At 40.8% G+C, this 25,096-nt stretch overlaps 1 protein-coding gene across 1 annotated transcript; it reads right to left on the bottom strand.

Annotated features, from left to right (window-relative positions):
- Window positions 1-12,725: 12,725 nt before the first annotated feature.
- On the bottom strand, window positions 12,726-19,352 carry LOC134465082 (tripartite motif-containing protein 16-like). Its single transcript, XM_063218516.1, has 7 exons — window positions 18,648-19,352; window positions 17,453-17,548; window positions 16,817-17,050; window positions 14,463-14,622; window positions 14,291-14,344; window positions 13,055-14,093; window positions 12,726-12,793 (listed from the first exon to the last, which is right to left on the bottom strand). Exons 1-6 carry the CDS (start codon window positions 19,236-19,238, stop codon window positions 13,528-13,530), a joined length of 1,701 nt encoding a protein of 566 aa, XP_063074586.1. The 5' UTR covers window positions 19,239-19,352; the 3' UTR covers window positions 12,726-12,793; window positions 13,055-13,527.
- Window positions 19,353-25,096: the final 5,744 nt, after the last annotated feature.

Raw genomic sequence — 25,096 nt, 5'->3', positions numbered from 1 at the left:
GCCTTCTTCTACCGTAATATGTGTATTAGCTGTATTTCTTGGTAGTGGTCCAGTCCAGTGAAGGCTATGTAGGCTATCCTATATGTAGACTTCACAGCATCCACCCTCACCTACAGGTTTCAGGCCCACAGGTGTCCATTTCAGTTAAAGAAAATAAGCATAGCTAAGCCCCCCACATTTGGGCTTGGATGGAGGGCACGGGTTCGAGTAGGGGTGATTTCACTGCCCTGCCCCATCTCCCTCTCGTTTCCTGTCCATCTCCATATAGCAAGCCTCTTACCAAATCTTTTAAACATAGGTTTTTATTTTCACTTCCATTGTGTGCTTATTATTGTCTTTCCAATGTAAAAGAATAACATTCATTTGCTTCTAAAGAAAGTCCATGGACATTTGAGATATCACTTTAAACGAAGATAATATTTTAGTTAATTTGTGAACTACAGATATTTTTACTTAAAAAAAAATCCCTATACATTAAAAAACAAAAAAATTAGGCCATGAGCCTTTTTGCCAGGTTTTACACACAAGGATTATATCCGGGCCTCTTGAGGACCCAGCAAAGACTTCACCACTAGACCGCATTAGGCCTACAGACTCGGATGCACAAGGAGAGGCTGAGGCAGGGAAGCTTCAAAGTCACAGTTTCTTTTGTTTACTTGTCAAAAAAGGGTTTTTACAAAGCTTGGCAGAGTTCAACATCAGAATAATGGAAATAGACCATAGGCAAAAGTCCAAAGCACAGAAGATCCATCCAAGCAAGTAGAAAAGTTCCAAAAAAGTACATAAACAAGAATTCCCAAGTTACAAACAAAATCAGATGCACTTACAGAATCATGTGGTCACAACTTCAAGGCTGACAAAACCAAGACAGAGCGAATGTTAAAAAAACAGAGGAGGCTTATAAAGGACAATCAATCAAGACACATGTGTAGTGCTGATTACATGAGTGCAAAATTAGGAAACATCAACAGGGCAGAGTGACTCAGCAAAACAAAAGATGAAAATGAGGCCATCTAGTGCTCAAAGTAGTTCAAAGCAGTCCAAAACCACACACTTTAACATAATTTCAAACCAATTCCCTGCTGCCAACAGCGATTCCAGGGAACAGGGCCTGAGTGAATTTTGTTTTGATCGTGTGAAGCACATTCAGCGTTTCAGAGACATTGAAGAATGTCAAAATTCCAGCCTTGTGGTCCAGGTACACTCCTATTCTGCCAGACCTCAGATTTGTAGCGCGAGATATGACTCTTCTTGTGTTGTGCCAGAATGTAATGAATGAATCAGCCTTGCTAGACAGGCTCAGCGTCCAGGACTTGTCATTGTGACCAAGCCCACTGTCATGGCCCATGCCTTTCCCGGCAATTCCTTTGTAAGACACTCCTATGCAATTTTCTTCTGACCACTCCACTTCCCAGTAATGTCGTCTGCTCAGGCCTTCCTGACAGAGGACCTGAGGCCGTGTGTCAAACCCCTGGGTTGACTGCAGAGGGCGACACTGGGGTCCCACCACTCACTTTTGTGTTACCCTCGGACAGGTGCAGCCTGTTACTGTGTGTTTTGGGGTCCAGAGTGGGCTCACAGGCAACTGTAAAATAAGGAAACATGCTAAACATCAAAGTTTTAAAATGCTTTTTGGGGAGGCTTTTATGCCTTTCGTGTAGACAGGACAGGAAGCGAGTGGGAGAGAGAGACGGGCAATAGCGGGGTCGTAGGCATGTGCATTTTTTCTCAGTCATTTCAAATTGGTGTTAAAGTTTGGTTTTCACTTCCAAGTTGAAGTTTAGGGTCTATAGAACAATTTGAGTTCGAGTGTCAAACACACAGATAACAAAATGGCCTGCTGGGGGCGCTCTAAAATGTATAAACTGCTATAACTTTTGATTAGTTTAACCAAATGTAACATATGTGGTATGTGTGGATTCAGCATTAAGAGGAGAAACTGGTGAGCTAAGTATTTGGTCACCAGATGAAAGACACACTATGTAATAAACACACTTTTAGCCCATGGACAGCAAAATTCAGGGGGTTTTTTTAGATAAAGGGTGGAAATGCCCCCAAAGTTACAATGAAACATAATTTATTGTTACAAGCTATTGTAAATAAAGCCTGGGATATCATTCAACTTGATTTGTTCAGAATATCCCTGAAGCACAAAGATACCTAGTATACCTATACACAAATATGGCTGCATAAAGCCTATGTCATACTTAGCACCCAACTTGCAACTTTGAGTTTATGAATTTAGGATCATGAGTACCAGCTTTTTTCAATCAAGCCATACTCTATTAACACATAAAATCACAAAAAAATATATCTGGAAGAAAATAAATCAATATTATTATTATTATTATTATTATTATTATTATTATTATTAAAACTGCATTTCCGGAGAGACAATGCTATTAGTATGCTTGCGGCTTCTGCACACACACACACATACATACAGAGCTGTCGTATACACACACAGAAACACGAGGGAAAGAGATAAAGCTCTGTGTGTGTGTGTGTGTGTGTGTGTGTGTGTGTGTGTGTGTGTGTGTGTGTGTGTGTGTGTGTGTGTGTGTGTGCGTGCGTGCGTGCGTGCGTGCGTGCGTGCGTGCGTGCGTGCGTGCGTGCGTGCGTGCGTGCGTGTGTGTGTGTGTGTGTGTGTGTGTGTGCTGGCATGTGCATGTATGTAGATGCTTCAGGTGCCTTTCAGCAATGGGTGGGTAGGGAGAGGTAAGGTTGGGATTCAAACCTGCAACCCTCTGACAGACCAACACCTGATACCCAGTAGGCCACTGCCACAGCAGCATTAGGCCACGGTTGTCCAGGTTCTACAAGGCTGCATGTGTGAGTGTATGAATGAAGATTCTAAATGTGACAGTTTCGCAGTCAATAGCTGCGTAATATGTGCAGCCTTATCTCCAAAAGTTTTACAAGTTGTCAAATGATATTGACACACAAATGGCATAACCCTGTTCTTCATGTCAAAGCTGAGATCACTTTTCTAGGCCAAATGGTTCAGTCAAAAAGTGGACATATTCAGGCCTATGCGCTGAGCTGTTCACACATTTTTTCTAAGTGAATGGGGTCACATCATAGGGATTTTAAAACTGCTCTCTCTCAAACATTTTTGGCTAATGATCTTAACACAGTTTGTATTCAGAGCCAAGACCTCTCTGACAATGCCTTTACCTAGTCGAAAGGTGAAGCGGTTTAATTTATTCTATTAAAAACCCCAGGACAGGTCACCTCTCACGCTAACTGCCACAGTTTGTGACATAATCATCTTGACCATTCTACCATTCATTTCAATAAGGGGAAAACAGAGAGAAAACTGAGGAAAACGAATATGGTGAACGAATGAAAGGGGGTAGGCCAGCGAAAAATACACCACCTTGAGCCCTTTTCCATATGTTCGTTTTGGCACTCAAACCGTGTCTCTATCTCTAACGCTGCAACGATTCAAAGCCACCATACGTAGAATAATAATAAACTGTCCACGAACAATTAGTATGCTTCACCGCAAGCATACTAAATAATAAACTGTCAGACAACAATTAGTATACTTCCTGGGGGCAGGCAGAGGCCTTTGGCAAGCATACTGAATAATACTATAGGACTATTTCATACCTGGAAGACACAATCATCTGCTGTTATGAAGACATCTCTGTCATCTGGGAACTGTCCATTTGTTACCAGCACAGTTGACAGGAATACAAAATCTTATTATCTGCATTTGCCAGAAATGCCTGCCAATCTGGTAACAAATGGACAGTTCCCAGATTTGGACTACACTACCAAAGATGCCGTTGCCAAAGATGTATTCCAACTAGAGGTGAAGTGCAGCTGTACTAGTACTTGTACAAATACACCTGCCAGATATTGGTGCAAGTGCATGAAGGCAGAGTTAAAGTGCACACGTCTGTGCAAGTGCACATGCAATTTCTAAGACTGACCATTGACAGTTATTGTATCTGTTCTCTGTCATAGTTATTGTAGAGTGGAATATTGGGATAAATGTTAGCCATATGTCTTCTGTTTGTTTTTGAATGCCGGAAAAACTGTTGTTCCTCATAGTATATCATCATCATCATTATCCTTATCATTATTATTATTATCATTATGATTATTATTATTATGATTATTATTATTATTATTATTATTATTATTGATTTACTTTCTTTTAGATATAAAGTTTTTTTGTGAATAAAATGATGGGTTGATTGAAAAAAAGCTGTTACTCATGATCCTAAATTCATAAACTCAAAGTTGCAAGTTGGGTGCTAAGTATGACATAGGCTTTATGCAGTCATATTTGTGTATAGGTATCCTAAGTATCTGTGTGCTTCAGGGATATTCTGAACAAATCAACTTAAGTGATAACCCAGGCTTTATTTACAATAGCTTGTAACAATAAATGATGTTTCATTGCAACTTTGAGGGCATTTCCACTCTTTATCTTTAAAAAGCCCGGATTTTGCTGTCCATTGGCTAAAAGTGTGTTTATTACATAGTCTGTCTTTAATCTGGTAACCGAATACTTCGCCCACCGGTTTCACCTCTTCATGCTGAATCCATACATACCTTATATGTTAAATTTGGTTTAAATAATCAAAAGTTATAGCAGTTTATATATTTTAGAGCGCCCCCCGCAGGCCATTTTGTTATCTGTGTGTTTGACACTCAAACTCAAATTGTTCTATAGACCCTAAACTTCAACTTGGAAGTGAAAACCAAACTTTAACACCAATTTGAAATGACTGAGCCTAATACGACCCCACTACAAGGGAGAGGGCCCAGTCCAGAGTCAAACCCGAGTCGCTTGCATAATGTGCGCTGCATCACGGCACCCCTACATATATTAGATTTTTAATTGCCATGTTTAATTTACAAATTAGAATGCCAGGTTTGGTGAATGGCTGTCTGACTTTATTCTGTATTCCAAAATGTGCAGGCAACATAATATCATTATCAATCTCCTTTGTACTGAATGCCGTCAATCTGTTTTACTGTATACATGGGTTCTAAATTTTGTTTATAACCTGACTGCGCGAACCTAGCTGCGCACAACTAAACCTCTGATTGTTAGAAACCGCTGTCAGTCAAAAAAAATGCTCATGTGGTTGGCTGCCACTGTCTTGCCCCTCCTCATACCGTAACATCGTGTTGATAAACACTGAGAACCCATGTATATCAGGGGTGTAAGTAGTTTTCATGTCTTACCGGTGCCACCCGCCACCCACCACCCGCAAAAACAAATATCAAACAAACCAAATAAACATGCAAACAAAAAAAACATGTGCACTACATATTTGACTATTTTGGGTGTCTCTTCATAGGACACTTGTCTCAAATTCCATAGTGTGGTTGTATGTATGTTCTACGAAAATAGCACGTCTTTTTTCAAATGTGGGTTTTTGACCAGCAACCCTATTTTCTTACCGGTACTGTGCACCAGCTGTACATTTTAAACTGGTGCTGTGCACCTGTGCGCACCCCTCTACTTTCACCCCTGCTGTATATGCTCACCTTGCATCAGCTCTGCTCGGACCCAGGTTCTGTCAAACAGATGTGCAGTACTCCATTGACTACTGTACATGGAACACAAAACAATTGAATTACAGAAGTTTTTTCTTCAACAGCAGCAACATATTTTACAGTTTAAATAAATCAAATATGGGCAATGTTATCACCTGATGCATCGCAGCTCCTAGCTGCAAAGGGCTATTATTTTGTCTGTTTGTATTACTTTATTAAAAAAAGTAGACCCATGCGAAGCTTTGTTCATACACCCCAAAACATTACAATTAAAAGGCTACACATTTTCCTATTTTAAAAAACTCAGCATGAGCAATGACTTCCAGAGTTTTTTTCCCTGCAGAAGCTTATTGCTGTTTATAAGGGGTGACATGGGAAGGCACTGGAGCTGCATCGGGTGGAAGGACGGACCCTACATTGTCTTTTCCTGGTCAAAGCATGTGGATTTTATTTGCAGCAAAGATTAGCAGAGAATACACTTCCTGAGAAGACTGAGATCCTAAGGTGCCATTAAGGAGATTTTACACCAATTCTTCACCTCCACCATCCAAAGTGTTCTACAATATGGAGGGGCAGTCTGGTTCTGTGTCCTCTCAGTCCAATTGAAAAACAAAATACTCAGACTCCTGAACATTTGCTCCAAACTGGTAGGCCACACCCTGGAGGGACATTTCTTGGAAAGTTACACGGAACATACATTCACTCTTGTCAGGAAGATGAAGTCACTGAGGCTAGACTTACCTCTATGCAACTGGGTGTTAAATTTTCTTACCAGCCGCACGCAGGTTGTTAGAGTGGGTGGCACAACATCAAGCCCCCTTACCATCAGCACCGGCTCACCTCAAGGTTGTGTGTTAAACTCCCTACTCTACAACATCTACAATTCTACACCCATGACTGCAGAGCCTGCAGCAATGAGAATTCCATAATCAAGTTTGCTGATGACACTGTCGTGGGACTGATCAATAACAACGATGAACACAGGCATACATAAAGGAAGTTGAGAACATCTTACAGTGGTGTTAACTCAACAACTTGGCACTTAACGTCAGCAAGGCAAAGGAAATGGTGGTGGACTTTCGGAAAAAAGAGGGGAAACTACACTCCAGTTTCCATCTGTAAACAACCTTTTGAGAGGGTAGATTGCTTTAAATACCTTGGTGTTCACATCACAAATTACATATCATTAAGAAATCCAGGCAGAGACTGTACTGTTGAGAAAGTTCAAAGTTTCCACACCCATCCTAAAAGCCCATTTTACTCCTCAGCGCTGGAGATTATCTTGACCGGGTCCGTCATCACCTGGTATGGAAATGCCACAGTGCATTAACAGAAAGAACTACAAAGGATAGTGTGCTCTGCTGAGCGCTGTATTCGTCAACCTCTGCCAACCGTGAAAGACATCTATACAAAGACAGTGTTATCTAGGGCCCATACAATTCTCAAAGACCAATCACACCCAGGATATGGACTATTAAAAAAACTGAGATCTGGAAGGCGACTGTGATGTCACAGAGCTAGAACTGAGAGACTGAGAAAGAGCTTTTTTCCTCATGCCATCTGCTTACTGAATTCCTCTTAATGAATTTGATTGAACACACATGCACACACACACACACCTTTTATTTTTATTTTATTTCTTCTTCACCCTTCGTCTGCACACTTGTTTTGCACCGGCCATGCATTTCAATACAAGTGACACGAAAGTGTCTCTTTGTACTTGACAAATAAATGAATCCTTGAATCCTTGACATTCAGAATGGCGGACAAGATTGCATGTCCTTTGCATGTGCTACACGAGGATAAGGGGGCCTCCATTCCGGAAGACTTTTCAGAATGCCTTCTAAAGGAAACGTTGAACTAGACGTTTAGAACTAAATATAAACACTCTTTTCTCCCTCATTCTATAGCATTGCTTAACAAAAGGGGAGGACAGTAGACATTCATTCATAAATTAATTTTAATAACTTCATTAGTAACTATTCTAATTGGCTTTTTTAGTATTTTTAGTGACTTTTTATAGTAACTTAACTTAGTAACTTAATTAGTAACTTTTTAAATTCATTGCACTGTGCTGCCCTCACAGCTTATGGACCTAGATGACCAGACTCTATCGAAGCCATATTGTGTTTTGTGTTTCTTTAATGTGCATTTTACATGTGGATTGTGGAGAAATGTCACGCAAGACAAATTTCTGTGCAAACAGACAAAGTTTATATTATCTTACCTTATCTACAGCCCTGCCCTCCCGCACGTAGCAGTTGGAGGCTACTCAGGCTTCTCGCCAATGTCTCTCCTCACCTATACGTCTCTCAGCTTCACTTAACAACACGGTAGGGCACAGGCTCACACGTGTTCATTCAAAACGCACATCTCACCAAATTGTGTAAACATAGACTTTTATTTTCACTTCAATTACATTGTATTTTCCATGTAAAAGAATAACACATTTCATTTGCTTTAACAAACAGAGCACATTTAAGATATCACTTCAAACTAAGAAAAGAAAATATAGTTAATTTGTGTACTATACAAACAAAAAATCTGTAGGCTATGAACCTTTTACATTATTTCTAACCAATCTCCTCATTTTCTACAGGGAGGGGTACCTGGTTTACACATTTTAATGACTGCATCCGTGCCAACAGCGAATCCAGGGAACAGGGCCTGAGTGAATTTTGTTTTGATCGTGTGACGCACATGTGAATTTAAAGAGGTGCTAACAACTGGAATTCTTTATTGAGCTTGAAGGGTTTTTTTTCTTTCTCAAAGCCCTCTATTCAGTTATGGTTTGGTCTCTTGTTAAAGAAGAGTTCTCCAGCTAGGTTTATTCAGCCCATACAACATTTCCTTCATCAGACCCTGTTGGGTCAAAACGTTGTATGTTGTGAGCTGAATAAACCTTCAAAGCGGAGCTACAGTGTGCAGACTTCTACTCTTTCTACTGTCAGACACGACTTTGTCCTGCACTTGGCATCAGCGAGGTGGGATGTGCACACTCTTACTCTAATGAAGACTTCTAGAATTTTCCACCAGAAAGCGTGAGCATAAATCGAGGCACACGCAGGAATGACGGAGTAATGGCTGAGAGCCAGGACAGGTAAGGCACCTGTGAGATCATGAACTTCAGGGATGTGTAGTCAATCACAGGGCGTCCTAAAAGGAATCAAGTTACAGGACAGAAATGATTCATTTTTAAGTTATTATTTTAAACTATTGGTAAAAATTAATATAACACGCTCAACTCTACAAAAGGAAAAAGAAACTGAGTGCTAATTCCAAAAGAAGTAGAGTTCAAAAGTAGGAACAAAGGACAACACTACAATAAAACTCAAACAGTAATTTGCAGTAGGGCTGCACGATTATGGAAAAAAAATCATAATCACGATTATTAATCACGATTATTGATTTTTGCTGAATTTTCTAAAAATTATTACAAAATGAAATATAACCAAGACTGAATTATATACGGAATGAGCAAAATAAAATGAATTGCAATAATTATGTAAAAGGCAATAACGTGACACTTAGGTGAACAGATTTCTGGCCAGAAACACCAGCCTGTCAGTATGTTCTGGCTTCAAGGACGCTCTCGAAGGTAGGTCACTATTGCCACGATTGAAATCACAATTTCGATTACACGATTATATCACGATTTTCGATTATTGACGATTAATTGTGCAGCCCTAATTTGCAGTGCTGTCAAAGCTTAGACAAAGCTTAAACAAAGCTTAGCTTTATGTTTAATCATACCATCAACATCCTGCAATCCATAACGTCTGGCCAGGTCACATGTCATCAGGACTTTCCCAGTGAGCGAAGTCAAGTGCTTATCTAGTGAATGAGGGGAAGTATTAAGAAAATTAGTACTAATTTATAAAGAAATCAACTTATGTTGATGGGAGAAAACATTTGGAAATGCAGGTAGGTCTTTCCATTCTATTTGTTACACAGATTGCTGCATTTTACTCAGTTTTCATGGCAACCTACCTTTGGCCAGCTCAACAATGCATCTCCCACTCAACTCTGTAGTCTCCCCATTTGCAAACACGTCTTTGAACTGCAAAAGGGAAAATGACACAAGATGATGCATTTTCAGACCTCCCTCAAACATGAAAACAATAACAACACACCATTAATATGCCCCTGCCCGATGCTCAGGCTGCATTACCCTTGGATCGACTCCTGTGGGAGTTATGTCTTTTCCAACGACCTCCTTTGAGATAAATTCAGTCTGAACCGCCCCGGGCCACAGGCTTACAGACACCACTCCCCTGCTCTTAAGCTCCGCAGCAGTGTCTGCCGCAAGTCGGTCACACTGGTATGAAACAGAAGCAGAAGAGAGATGCGTCCTAAGTTAAAGTCAAAAGCCAAGTCAAGGCAAAAAGCCACCTGCATCAGCAGCCAGTTCCCCCAAATCAGTAAAATAAACAAACAACAAATACAGCAACAACAAAATTCCTTTTAACTCTTATGTAATGCAATGTATGTTATGTAATGATGCATATTTACAAGCAGAGTAAACAAAAATCAACTAGAAATGCACTCAGAGAGTGCAGACCTCTGCCAAAGGAAGCCGTTTGCTAGAAAATTTGACAACGTTACGCCTAATTTTTTCAAGTTTCTGTCTTGTTTTTGTGGAGTTAAGACACTGGAATGTCAAAATGTTCCCTATCCTGCAATGGTGAAGAATCTTTTTTTGTAAAAATCACTTGCTCCTTTTGTCATTTCCAGCTCCACAAGGTTGCTTCAAAATCCGTTCATAACTTCTTGAGTTATCCTGCTGACAGACAAACAGACAGACAGACAAACAAACAGACAAACCAACCTGACCGAAAACATAACCTCCTTGGCGGAGGTAATAACAGCAACAGTGAGGGGGAAAATACACTGTCACAGACAGGTGCTTTGCCTGCTGTCTTGCTGATATATGATGTAAGATGGAGAGGTTACGTTCAGTCTGTATCAGTATTGCTGTCTTCAGATCACATGACACACAGCACATAGACTCACTGCAGATTTGCCAACTCCATAGGCCACGTTGAAAACGTAACGCAGTCCACCCATGGAAGAGATCATAACGATTAAACCCTGTCCCTGTTCCACCATCAGTCTGGCAGCGTGAACTGTGCAAAAGTAGTGGCCCCTGGTAGGATGTGAAGACAAGAATTTAGTGTTTCACTCACAGAAAGATGAATAATTGCTTTAATTGGAAATGGTTGTTTTTGTAAAAAGAAAAAAAGAGGGGTCATATTGTTGCTGTGACAAAATGCAGTACCTCAGTCCAACGTTGTTAATATCATCCCAAATTGACGGATCAGTCTCCCAGAATTTCTTTCCCATGTTGTCAAATATAGCCTGCAAGTAAATATTTTTATTTTTTTAATTAAAAAAAAAAAAACAGTAACCATTACCTTCACAAATGATGCCATCTAGTTATATGTAAGTAGATGTGATCTCATTTTCATGTTTAATCAATACAAAAAATATTTGCGGTAATGTGGGCTACCAATTCATGTTATAACTCAAAGTTTATGTAGAAGGGAATAATAATAATAATAATAATAATAATAATAATAATAATAATAATAATAATAATAATAGTAAATGGGGGACAGAATGAAGGCAAATACTGTAATACAACATGTATTACTAATATTTGTTTACATTATTTTTTAATTTATATATATATATATATATATATATATATATATATATATATATATATATATATATATTTATGTATATATATATATATATATATATATATATATATACAGGGTGCGATTTGTAGGGGGGGATTGTCCCCCCTTCTGGTATTAACACCTCCACTTTTCCTACAGGATTTTAATATTTGCGTTATGTAACTCCATTGATAATGCTTAAAATCTGAAACTTATCCCCCCTTCTGGTTCTTCAACAAATCACACCCTGTATATATATAAACATAACATAACTTATTATTATAAACATAATTATAATTATTAGTAAACATTAACTGGAGGAATTGCACCCTGGCCCAGCCCTCTGTTTTCTCTTACCTGTACTCCAGCATAGGCATTGTTAACCAACATGTCAAGCCGGCCATTTTGTTCTTTCTTTATCCTTTCGAAGAGTGCTGCGATTTCATCTTCTTTGGATGAATCACACACCACTGGTATGCAATCGCCTCCCCTTTCCTTGACCTGTGAAATTGTTTTAGAAGAAACAGTGTGTGAGTGTGTGTGTGTCATTTCCAGTCATTTCCCCAATTTTGGGCAAGAAGTGCAATAACGGCTGTCTGCCTTTTAGGTTAAGGGTGACCTATCTTATTGTGTAAATCTGACAAATTTATATGGCCTGTGCTCTCTGTACTCTGCTGTGATGCAACATGCCAAATGGCCCATCATTCCTCCTCACCTCTCCTGCTGTGTGCTTCAGAGAGCTCTCTTGACGACCTGTGATGTACACTGTGGCTCCCGCCTCGGACAATTGCAAAGCAATTCCTCTCCCAATACCTCTGGAGGCACCGGTTACCAGACAAATCCATCCAGAGAGCGCCATCTATCAGTATTAAATTACTAAATATCAGTTAACAGTATTCTTAAAAGAAACAAAGAAACAAAGAATAAAGGAAGGAAGGAAGGAAGGAATTGTCACTGAGAGGCGTTGGTTGATACAGTTAGGAATAGGAATTTCTCTTCACACCATCATTTAGACTTTCAGTTACATGTCCTGAAAAAGGTATAGGCCTATTAGTGTGGAGAGAAAGGGTCCCCATAAGAAGCTAAATACAAGCTTATAAGTTCGGGCCCGCATTTGGCAGGTATTCTGGCAAAATATACCGGTAAGTGAAAAAAAAAGATAGTCAGGCATACACTAACAACCTGCATTCATTCTTCAGCATACAGAGTGGTTACATAAGACATTTAGCAGTTGTGACAGGCAAGGCAACCATTTGAAAACACACGCTCACATATTCACAGACACACACTTGCATACAACACACACTCACACCCACTTGACCAGTGTGGTGGACACAATCAAAACCAGGACTTTGACACCAGTGGTGTAGTCTACGTAGAACGCGGGTATACGGAGTACCCACTTCTAAATTTCAGGGATTTCAGTATACCCACGTAAAATTGATTGATCCATTGTTTTGAATAGCACAAATATATACAGTATACCCATTTCAAAAAAATCTCAAAAATACAGTATACCCACCATAAAAAAGTAGACTACACCACTGTTTGACACGATGGAACTGAACTGCGCATCCAACACCAACCTGTGGGATTGTAACATGAACTGGAATTTGGCATTAGCCTACCAGCAAAGTGTCACTGAATAGACTACAATAAGCGCTTTCAATAAAAAGTTACAAAATGATTTAGATAACGACTTTCAGCACGTAATGAAGCTCTTCTGCATGCAGGACAGCCTACGAACGCACAGAGATGCTGTCTGAAGCTATTTGATATTAAGCTGCCATGAGAAGCTTCAATCAAATAGTTCAGTATAAGCAATTGATAAGATCTAATATCCATACCTTGGTCGACGAGGTTCACCAACGGTGCGTGCTTCAGCTCTGCTTTAGACTCTGGTTTTACTAAGATCAGTCATTGCTTCTTCCACTGTGTCCAAGTTCACAACTGATAACAGAACAAGGAACCGCCCCTTTACCGTAATATTTGTATTAGCTGTGCTTTAAAACTCCAGTGTATGTAGGCTTCTTGTTCTTGCCAATGTCTATCCTCACTTATACGTTTGCTTCACTTAACAACACGGTAGAGCACAAGCTCATCAAATTGTGTAAACATAGGTTTTTTTTTATTTTCACTTACATTTTTGTATTGTATTTTCCATGTGAAAGAATAACATTTTTCATTTGCATTTACAAAAAGACACATTTTGCATATCACATTTGGCATATCACTTCAAACTAAGAAAAGAATATTTAGTTTAGTTGTGATATACAAAAAAAAAATATATGAGCCTTTTACATATTTCTAACCAATCTCCTCATTTTCTCAAGGGAGGGGTACCTGGTTTACAAATTTTGATGACTGCATCCGTGCCTACAGCGAATCCAGGGAACAGGGCCTGAGTGAATTTTGTTTTGATCGTGTGAAGCACATTCAGCGTGTCAGAGACATTGAAGAATGTCAAAATTCCAGCCTTGTGGTCCAGGTACACTCCTATTCTCCCAGACCTCAAATTTGTAGCGCGAGATATGACTCTTCTTGTGTTGTTGTGCCAGAATGTAATGAATGAATCAGCCTTGCTAGACAGGCTCAGCGTCCAGGACTTGTCATTGTGACCAAGCCCACTTTCATGGCCCAAGCCTTTCCTGGCGATTCCTTTGTAGGACACTCCAATGCAAATTCCATTTTCCTCTGACCACTCCACTTCCCAGTAATGTCGTCCGCTCAGGCCTTCCTGACAGAGGACCTGAGGCCGTGTGTCAAACCTCTCCGGGTTGACTGCAGAGGGCGACACTGGGGTCCCACCACTCACTTTTGTGTTACCCTCGGACAGGTGCAGCCTGTTACTGTGCGTTTTGGGGTCCAGAGTGGGCTCACAGGCAACTGTAAAAATAAGAAAACATTCTAAATATCCAAGTTTTTAAATGTTTTTTGGGGAGGCTTTGCTGAATGGCAGTTATCAGGTTTGCTGCATGGCAGTCTCACTCTATTCTGTATTCCAAAATGTGAAGGCAACATAATATCATTATCAACTTCCTTTGCACAGAATGTCGTCAATCTGTTTTACTGTATATGCTCACCTTGTATCAGCTCTGCTCGGACCCAGGTTCTCTCAAACAGATGTACTCCATTGACTACATGGAACACAAAACAATTGAATTACATCCGTTTTCTTCAACAGCAGCAACATCTTTTTTCTCTCGAGTTTAAATAAATCAAATACATGGGCAATGTTATGGACAATGTTATCACCTGCTGTGGAGATGCTTCGCAGCTCCTTGCTGCAAAGTGCTATCATTTTGTCTTTGAAGTTTTTGACAGATGCCATAACACATTCAAAAGATGGGTTTTCATTGAGAATAATGCTGGTGTTGTCACAAAGTGCTTTGTGTGAGGGAAAACGGTCAAAGCCCTACAAGGGTGTGAGGGGAAAGGAGAACAGAATCAGAACAAGTTATTATATGTCATTTTGAATCCCAATGTCAACATTAAGAATAGAGCTGGGAGGTATTCCAAGGGCATTAAGTGATGAATCTGAGTTAACGGAGGTGGTAACATGCAAACAGATAGCCCACAAGTGTCATTTAGTTCAGAAACTAAGGACTCCAGGCTCTTCCGTAAGATTATGTACCACCACTTCTGCTAATTACAGAGACATGTTCTTGCAAAAACTGAAGTAATTATATTTGGGAAAAGAGAGGAAAAAAAGACTGCTACTATCCTTGAAACTAAGACTGCTACTATCCTTGAAACTAAGGGGCCGAAACCAAGGGATACGGTCAAAGACCTTGATGTCCTTAGTGATAGTGATCTAAACTTGAATAGTCACATGAACACCATTACTAAGTCTGCATTTCACCACCTACACATACATGGAGAAACTAATCCAACTTCAACTAATCCAGCTTCAACTAATCCAAATCCAAACTAATCCAAAAGGGTTCTTCCAAAAACAAAGAAGTTTGAAACACATCACGGAGATTGCACCAGAGACGGTTTAAATGCAATTAGATTAGATTAATTAGAATAGAGAATCTTTGATTGCACTACATTGCCTCCCAGTGAGCTACAGAATTGACTTCTTTGTCATTCCTTGAGTTCAATTTTTTTAAAGTTTCTTTGATTCTAATTAGTTAACGTTTTCTTTCTCTATTTCCTTCTTATTTTTTTTTTACTTCTTATGAAATGCGTTATGAATAACCTTGCCTTGCCTTGCTTTGTCATACCCCCCCCCCCCCAAACAGCTTGTAACTATGATGAGGATCAAGAGGTGTGTGGGCCCATGCAACTCTTTGAGAATCAAAAGGTGTAACAATTTGTGGTTGTTCATGATACTACTACAAGTTAATGGTCTGAGTAGTGCATAAACAAATGCCTTATACAAGTTTCATTTTGACCTGAAGTAAACCAGTTCTGCTATAAATATCGCTATACACAGGGCTGGACTGGTCATCTGCCATAGCAGGCATTTCCTGGTGGGCCCCACACCCTGGTGGGCCCCTATTTTCAGAAATGATGGTGAGTCAGTTTTGCACCGCTAATAATACAGGGCCCCTTTAATCCGAAAGTGCCTGGACCCTATTTCTCCCCCAGTCCAGACTATACAGACGGTACATACTGTACATACATACATCACTGATTCTTGAGAATGTGGCGAAAACAGGTTGTAATTTTGAAAGAAAAAAAGCAGTTCAAATCGAAAATATATAGGGATATCATCATAGGCAAAGGCATTTGTTGTGCAGCAGTGTATCAGAATAACCTTCCCATATTTTACTTTTTCACAAAATAGGCTCTTACTTGTTTTTGTCAGACACAATGAAAAGTACAAAAATGTGTTTTTGAATTAAAACAAAGAATGATTTAAATAATTCAACAGCATAGACATAGACAATATGAAGAAACATATTGTAAACATATTTTTAAAACATCAAAAACATGTTAAACTCCCACTGATGTTGCTGACTGTGGCGACACCAAACTGACGGTGGTGATGGGGTAGCTTGTCCCACATTACTGAATAACTGAATTGTGCTGGTTAATGAAACGTTATAAGACATATAAGTAGTACAAAGGAAAAAGAATCTGGTACCACATGGATGTCTATTTTCTGTTATTTATTTTTTCAGTGCAGTAAGACTAACGTTCCGACATGCGTCTTCATCAGAGTCCTCCTTCGAGGAACATTAAATAACATTCATCTAATATAATATTATTATACAAAAGTGATGGTGGTGACATGTTATAGTGACCAGTATCCAAACCAATTAGCAACTTTAAGATAAAATAATAAACTTCCAGGAGCTTCAGTGATGGCAAAGTATGCAGTAGAGCGGAAGGTTTGAATAGGGGTACTCAGTAATGTATGTGACCTGAATTTATTGTCTTTTTCGTAGTCTCTTACTGCAGACGGGGTCGCCGGCGGGCCTATTCACTATTGGCTGAAAATACTCAACTACATCATAACAACATTGCTATGACAGTACCAAGAGCCTCAAGTAACAGACATAGACATCGCCATTACAATTTTGGTGACAGTAAGGTTATAACATGGGCTCTGCGCTAAGGGGTTAAAAAAAGAAAGAATCAGTGACATCCATACATACATGGAGAAACGAGATGTGATCCTGCATCTGAGTGAGTTCGTCCAGCTCAGAGAGGCCAGTCTGCAGCTCTGTGACCTCTCGCTGCAGCCTCCCCCTGACGCCCTCTGCTTGGCTCCCCGCTGCCATGTCTTTCTCCTGGATCACCCTCTTCACCTCTTGACACCCTCGCTCCAAGGCCTGGGCAATCTCAGAGAACATCTTGTCTGTGCAGCTGGTTGCTAAAAAAGCAGAGTCCTACAGTAACAGGAAGGAAAACTACGTGTGTCTTAACTGGTGGCAAGTATTTGAAAGGTGTGTGTGTGTGTGTGTGTGTGTGTGTGTGTGTGTGTGTGTGTGTGTGTGTGTGTGTGTGTGTGTGTGTGTGTGTGTGTGTATTAGTGCTGCTAATGGAGACTCAAGGTAGCAACCTGGTCCCCTTGCCAATGCCTGATGCATGTGATGCGTTTTTGGCACCACACTCAGGCGACCCGAAACACTGCGGGCGGACAAACAAAAAGACAGACAAACACACAGGGTGTTGTGGTTTCAGTTCTTAATACACGCCTGAACGGCTATAGCGATTATAATGAGCAACAGCAAATGACAAGCAGACATGGACAACAACATAACAAAGCAAAACAAACTTTGATTACACACCGTGAGTGTACTCATGGTTTGATCCAGATCATCTAAGGCAATCTCCTTTTCGATTTTCCTCTTCTGGAATTGTTTCTGGATCTCACAGAGCTCCTTCTGTGTAGATACAAACCCCAAGAACATGTTAATGATGACGACTTTCCAGTGTGTGACTCACTAAGAAGGACACTAAGAAGAACATCATCATAGGGGACTGGACTGCCTGAGATGCCAGAGCTGGCCCAGCCCGGGAAACCTCTTGGTGTGTGTGTGTGTGTGTGTGTGTGTGTGTGTGTGTGTGTGTGTGTGTGTGTGTGTGTGTGTGTGTGTGTGTGTGTGTGTGTGTGTGTGTGTGTGTGTGTGTGTGTGTGCTGTCCAATAACTGCACTAAGGAACATTTGACCCTTGATCACTGGACATACTTGTTTTTCCTGATTACCACAAGCAAAGACTTTGATCTGTCGGAGCTGGCCCAGTTACTGGGGAACCTCTTTGTGTGTGTGTGTGTGTGTGTGTGTGTGTGTGTGTGTGTGTGTGTGTGTGTGTGTGTGTGTGTGTGTGTGTGTGTGTGTGTGTTTGCCTAATACACTTACCTGTACTTCACTGTGACATTGTGAGATTTTTCAACCCCTATCATACTCTGTACACTGCCTACTTCTACATACTATACTATATCATAGATGTATCCATCAACACTTGTTCCAGGTCATGTCTACCTTAACTGACAGAGTATGTTTTTTTCTGCATTGGTCTATCCCAACTCACAGAATGTCTTTTTGCACAATTACCTTTTCTACTTTTATTATCTCTACTATTTTATTTTATTTTCCCCGCCCTGATGACTATTCCTGTGTTATTTGTGTCTTGAAATGTCCATGTGGGCTTTTGTGTATTTGTGTATTTATGTAAGCTACTGGATACCTGAATTTCCCCCTGGGGATCAATAAAGTTACTCTACTCTACTCTACTCTACTCTACTCTACTCTACTAGACTAGAGGGATGTGATCAAACTTGCCTGAGCATTATACGGTAATGCTGATCCAGGACAAAGTAAATCTACATGCATTTAGAAGTTTCTCAAGCAGTGCATTATATCTATCTATCTATCTATCTATCTATCTATCTATCTATCTATCTATCTATCTATCTATCTATCTATCTATCTATCTATCTATCTATCTATCTATCTACTTGATTACTACTGTAAACCCTTACCTCCTTTTGGATCCTTGCTGCCTCGGGCAGGAGGTGGTCATGGCCCTTGTGGTCGTCCAAGATGCACTGGTAGCAGATGCACACCTGGTCTGTGGAGCAGTACACCTCTAGGAGCCTCTTGTGCCGAGCGCAGAGTTTCTGTGGCAGCGCTTCGGTGGCCTCGACCAGCTCGTGACTCTGGAAGGCTGGGGAGAGGAGGTGCGGCTGGAGGTGGAAGTCACAGAAGGACGCCAGGCACACCAGGCAAGACCTGACGGCTTTGTCCTTCGCGCCGATGCAGGCGTCACATTCCACCTGGCCGGGGCCCTCTGGAGCACCACTGCTGGCTAAGGGGTGAGCGTGGACGGTCATCCGCCTCACCTTCTCCACCACATCGGCCAGCACGTTGTTCTTCCCCAGGGAAGGCATGGTGGGGAACTCCAGGCGGCACTGAGGGCAGCTGCACACTCTGCTGTGGTCACTCCAGTAGGTGCTGATGCAGGCCATGCAGTAGCTGTGACCGCAGGGAATGGTGACAGGATCCGCCAGCAGGTCGCAGCAGATGGGGCAGGTGAATTGGTTCTCGTCCACAGCAATGCTGCACGCAGCCATGTCTCCCGCTCAAAACTTAACTGCCTCCGTTCAGTTTCGTTTCCCGCTGAAAAGCATTCCAGTGACTCAGAGAGCAGAAGTGGGAGTAGCCCGCTGAATCTGGGCTGGGCTCCAACCCGGGCAAACCGTGAGAGAGAGAGAGAGAGAGAGAGAGAGAGAGAGAGAGAGAGAGAGAGAGAGAGAGAGAGAGAGAGAGAGAGAGAGAGAGAGAGAGAGAGAGAAGCAGACACAGAGAAGGGGAAGACAGGCTGAGAGAAAGAGACAGGAAGAGGGAGAAGGAGACAAGGTCAGGGTAGAGAGAGAGAGAGAGAGAGAAAGAGAGAGAGAGAGAGAGAGAGAGAGAGAGAGAGAGAGAGAGAGAGAGAGAGAGAGAGAGAGAGAGAGAGAGAGAGAGAAATTAAGTGAAATTAAGAATTTAGGCAAGTCTATAACGATTCTCATCCATCCAGGTAATTTTCGTATAAAAAGAGTTATAGGCCCACATTTTAACTCTTTTGACTAACATTTTAGACAGTTGTATTATGGATTCCTACAATATGGTGAATGTCTTGTATTTATTCTGTATGGGCTCTGCTTAGTACTTTGAGACAATGTTAATCGATTTCAGCACCTGAACATGTCTGATAGAATCATCACTTAGAGATTCCATGATAAACCTACATAGAGATGCAATGAGTAGAGTAGAGTAGAGTAGAGTAGAGTAGAGTAGAGTAGAGTAGAGTAGAGTAACATTAATCCCGAAAAATGTAGGTGTCTAGTAGCATACATACAAAAAAATAGATACTGATTGTTACTGATTGTTGATAGCTTCCTCAGAAAGTAAAGCCTGCTCTGTCCTTTCTTGTAGACTGCATGTGAATTAACTGACCAGTCCAGTTTACTATGCAGATGTACCCCCAGCCCCAGGTATTTGTAGGTGCAGACTGTCTCCACTGTCTCCCCCTCAATAGAGACAGGCACAAGGGGTGGGGTTGTTCGCCGGAAATCAACCACCATTTCCTTTGTTTCCTTTTCCTTTTCATGGGCATGTAGTCAGCCGTTATGCACACATGGCAACGTCTCTTGAGCACTGGTGCCTGTTGAGGCAGCACCTCAAAAACAGAATTTCTACAAAGTTGCTTAACTCTGGTAGCTTTAAATATGATGACAAGTAAATTGATAATATTTAATGTATCCATAATAGGTAGTAGGCCCTACATAACTTCTAGCCTATCTTAATATGAATAATAAATTTATGGATAACAATTTAGTGCTGGCCAAATATCAAGGTCATATTTTAATAATCTAATACATCTAATGATAACTTTCATGATAAGAATTTTTTTTTAAATGGGCCCTGCCGTGGCCAACCGGTAGGGCACTCGCCTGCCATGCGGCTGACCCAGGGTCGGGTCCCGGCCCGGGTCCTTTGCCGACTCCTCCCCGTCTCTCTCCCAATTCGCTTCCTGTCCACCTCTCACACTGTCCTATCAAACGAAGAAAGAAATCTCTCTAAAAAAAAAGAAAATGTTTAAATGTGCTTTATAAGAAACAGAAAGTACGTAAAATATGATACTCTTCAACAAGCATTTGAAAAGTGTTTTGATATGTAGCTTATAGTCCGAATTTGTAGCCTATGTGGAAAATTAGAAATTGGCCCCTGTGGTGTAAATGTTGACATAGGCTACAGCCAGTGTCATGTGAATAGTTTTGTAAATTTTATGAACACCTTCTTCATAACAAAACATGAAACTCATTAGAACTACCAAAGGCTATGAAATCATAAATCATAGCACAATCAATATGACCCGACCAGACCATCAACCAGACCATATCTCTCCCCTGTAAACAATAGCGAATAGGCCACCAGAGGGCGAACCTGCTCTACAGCTCTCAAAACTGTAGCTTTGAATGGGTTTAGCCAGTGGCGTTTTTAGCCCAAAATTACCACAGGGGCCTGACAGGGGCCCACATGTTTTGAGGGGGGCCCATGTACCTTATATTCTTCGACCATACTTTTGCCAAAATATCGGCCTTTTTCTAAACCCAGTGTTGCCTAAAAAACCTGCAAAAACACATGCTTCAGCATCTGAAGCACATACTAAGCATGTCATTAATTGAATTAAAAGCTGATTCATTTTGCATTATCACCCATTCATTCAGCTCTAACATAACCTACAAACTTTCTTCATTTACAAAAATGTTGAATTTCATGAGCCTAAAGCTACATCATGCAGCTCCTGGCACTACGGTCAATGATAGTATTTGGCACAGTATTTGGCATCAATGGGTTAACCAACTTACCAATTTCATATTTAATCTAACTGTTAAATCACAATGAGCTGCATGCCTTGTTTGAAATGTGCTATACCAATTATTATTATTATGGAAAAAATATAATGGCAAGAAAATACAAACTAGGGATGGGCGGTTTTAAAAAAAAATGTGTATCACAGTTTTCTTGATGACAATTGGATCTGCACATTTTTTTTAATATATATATATACAGGGCTTTTTCTAGGATTTTTTGGCATGAGGGAGCATCATGGCAGGTTGCGGGGAGGTGAAGGGGGGTGTGTCCCCCCGTGAGTGAGAAATTTACTTGGGGCGCTCAAATATATATACATATGTAAAAAAGTATGAGGGCGCAGTCGCGGAGGTATGAGGGTGGAGCGCCCCTATTTCCCTGTTCAGAAAAAACCCTGATATATAAGTGGCGATTTCCAACCAAACCTTTCTAACGAAAAGACTGAAATTAAATTTAAAAATGAAATAAAATCATGAATTTAAATTAATCTCCATTTCTATTTGATCACTTTTTCATTTCAATAATGTTTTTTATAATTAACAGTTTATATTTCCCTATACAACAAAGTCTCAAATAAGAGAAAATGCAGCATTGCATAAAATAGCCTAAAATCTCCACCACGGGGCATTCAGTCCCAGTTGTAGATCTTTCAAGGAAGAAGGGTTAAATGATTATAAGCAGCTGCTAATTTCTCTGGCAGCTGTTTTGGGCTTTTTTTCTAAGCCAGCCCAAAACAGCTTATTTCTCTTACACCTGGCAACACTAGTTGCTTATTTCACGTTCTACACCTGGCAACACTGGTTCCTACGTCCGGCGTCCTGTTGCTTGCGCTTGACCAAAGAGGCTTGAGACAAGAGGGCTTACTCACGTCATAACAGCGTAGTAGGAAATGATGGCGAGGGGAGTACGGAAATGTTACTCACTGTGGAACAGGTCATAGGACAGCGTGAATGTCTGTCAGCTGTCCTTAATTACCCCCAGCAATTACTGCTGACCAACAGCTGCCGTTACTTGGCCACAAATTACGGAGTACGAAAATGGCATCCATCGTGGATGGATGACCAATGACCATGCGCAAGGGAGTTAATTTTCCATCCACTCGTGTCCTCAGGCAACGCCCCCGTACTACACCGTGGCCAATGCATTCCCCGCCATGAGATTGTTCTTTCTCTTGAGTTTCTTTGCGCTTGACTAGTAGCAACAGAACAGTGGGAACAGAAACAAAACAGACTGAAGACACGGAAAACAAACGGATTTACCGACATTGTGTGAATATTTCATTTGAATTAAAGGCCAAATCCAACGTAGAAGGTATTTTGTCCGGTGGTTTGTGTCATATGGCGATGCATTTCGCTCCTATTTTGCTCCCAAATCATTTCAAACAGCTATGTAGCAATGTTGTCTGTCCATTGCATTTGTAAGCTAGGCTACGTTAGCCTATGACAAAACTCATAAGCAGCCTTAATAGCAGTGCTGCAGCATACACAGTTGAGATGGCAATTAAACACCGTTATGAATCTGAGAACTGTTAATAATTAATAAAATAGCACCACATAGAATTGCCTTTTAACTCGGCCACATACAATAGCCTATTACTAAGTGCCCAAACCGAATGCATGCCACCATTCCGTTTAAAACCGGCTTATTCCTCACCTACAGACACTTAAGGAAATTAATTGTTTCCTCACTTCAGCATGTTATCCAAATCTATTTAAGTCCAGCGATGATAGCTCCAAAAATGAAGAAGTTCTAGCTCACAAGTCTGCAGGTCGCTGCTTGCAGCAGGTGGAACATCTCGCGAATCGGGTGGAGTGCGTGCAGGGGCAGTGGCAGTGGCAGTACCTCATTCGAGCCTGGGGGCAAAGTATTGACGAAGGCCCCCCTACCCAACATGTGTAATGTCACTAGGACCCAATTCTGTACCCCCTATGTGCCTGTGCCTGGGACAACTGACCCTCCTAGTCCCTTCCTGTGTGTGATGCACTTGGAATCCGTCAATGCACGTTGCAAACCTGTTAGACATTATTATTATTTTTTGTATGATTGGCTGGCGCAGGGGCCCTAGGGGGGGCCTGGACCAATCCTACAGGGGCCCAGGCCCACCCTGGCCCCTGTCTAAAAACGCCCATGGGTTTAGCTCATATATAACTGGACTGAATGGACTCATAATTGTAAGCGCTGTATAAATACAACAGACGTCTTTTTAGAAGCACGCCCCATAGGCCCTATCTGTTACAGGCTCGCGTGTCCGCGTTTTTGTGCCAGACAAGCCGGCCGGTAAAGACGCATGACTCCAGCAGGCAGCTCATGATCTATAGGCTATACACAGGATAGGATGCTAAGGTAATGTAACGGAGTTAAAATATGTTTCTGACACGAACACTTCGTATTTGTTGGCCTGTCGCATTCAACAATTTCCAGCGGGCTGTAACATACCTCTGTTTGCGCCTGGTAACTGGAATGTAAATTGATTTTCGCCTGTAGAAAATGTTGGTGGTCTTGTAATGTAGGGAAATGTCCTGCACATCCAGTAGACTAGAATCTAAACTTGGCAGAGCTGTTTCACTGACATTGGATGTGATGATGACCACCTAAAGATCATTGCTGCATTGAGTGCAGTACACTGCACCTGCATTTAATAAGCCCAAGAAGTTAACATCTTTTTTCTAAATGAATGATTTCTTAGTATTTCAAGCATATTGGTTTTTGACATTTGCACAATATATTTAAATTGTCAGTTGTATGGCAAATGTCAGAAACTGTGCTTTGCTTTCAATTTACTGGGCACATTTATGCCCAAAGATGCATCTTTTAACCATCAAGGTCAAGGTCAAGGTCAAGGTAAACTTTATTATCCCTCAAGGGGAAACTCAAGTGGTCAACATTTCACATCTCCTCAGGACATACTACAACACATAGACAGTGGACGTTGGACATACCACATTAAAATAAATAAGGGATAAGAACATTTGATGTAAAATGAAATAACAATAACAATAGGTAAAAACAATAGAAGTAAAAACAGTGCTGTGTAAAAATGCATTAAATAAATAAATAAGGGCAAGTGAGAGAACTAAAGTGCTGAAGTTGCTTTGGGCTTGCTGTTATATAGCCTGATCGCTGTGGGTACAAATGACTTTTGGTATCTTACTGTCCTGATTGTTCTTTGCAGGAGTCTGTCATTTAACCTAGTACTCTTTAAAAACTTTGGGTAAAGGGGATGTGTAGGGTCAGTTAAAATTTGGTCCATCTTTCTTAAAATAAGCTCGTTGTACAACTCAACTGCAGATGTCTGGTCAACACCAATCACTCTGCTGGCCGATTTGATGATGCGCTGCAATTTTTTGTGGTCCTGCACATGCATATTGCCATAGACACAAATAAGTCCAAATGATAAAATACTTTGTAAAAGTGATTGGTAAAATAATTGAAGAATACTGCACTCTAGTTTAAAATCTTTGAGCTTCCTTAAAAAGAACATTCTCTGTTGCAACTTCTTACATTTGTTTTGTGCACATTGATTAAAAGACATTCTGTCGTCCATCTCAATCCCTAGGTACTTATATGATGC

Source organism: Engraulis encrasicolus, chromosome 16 (assembly GCF_034702125.1).
Source record: "Engraulis encrasicolus isolate BLACKSEA-1 chromosome 16, IST_EnEncr_1.0, whole genome shotgun sequence".
NCBI classification, from domain to species: domain Eukaryota; kingdom Metazoa; phylum Chordata; class Actinopteri; order Clupeiformes; family Engraulidae; genus Engraulis; species Engraulis encrasicolus.
Note: the sequence above shows the minus strand (reverse complement) of the source record. Positions and strands in the feature narration are given on the sequence as shown.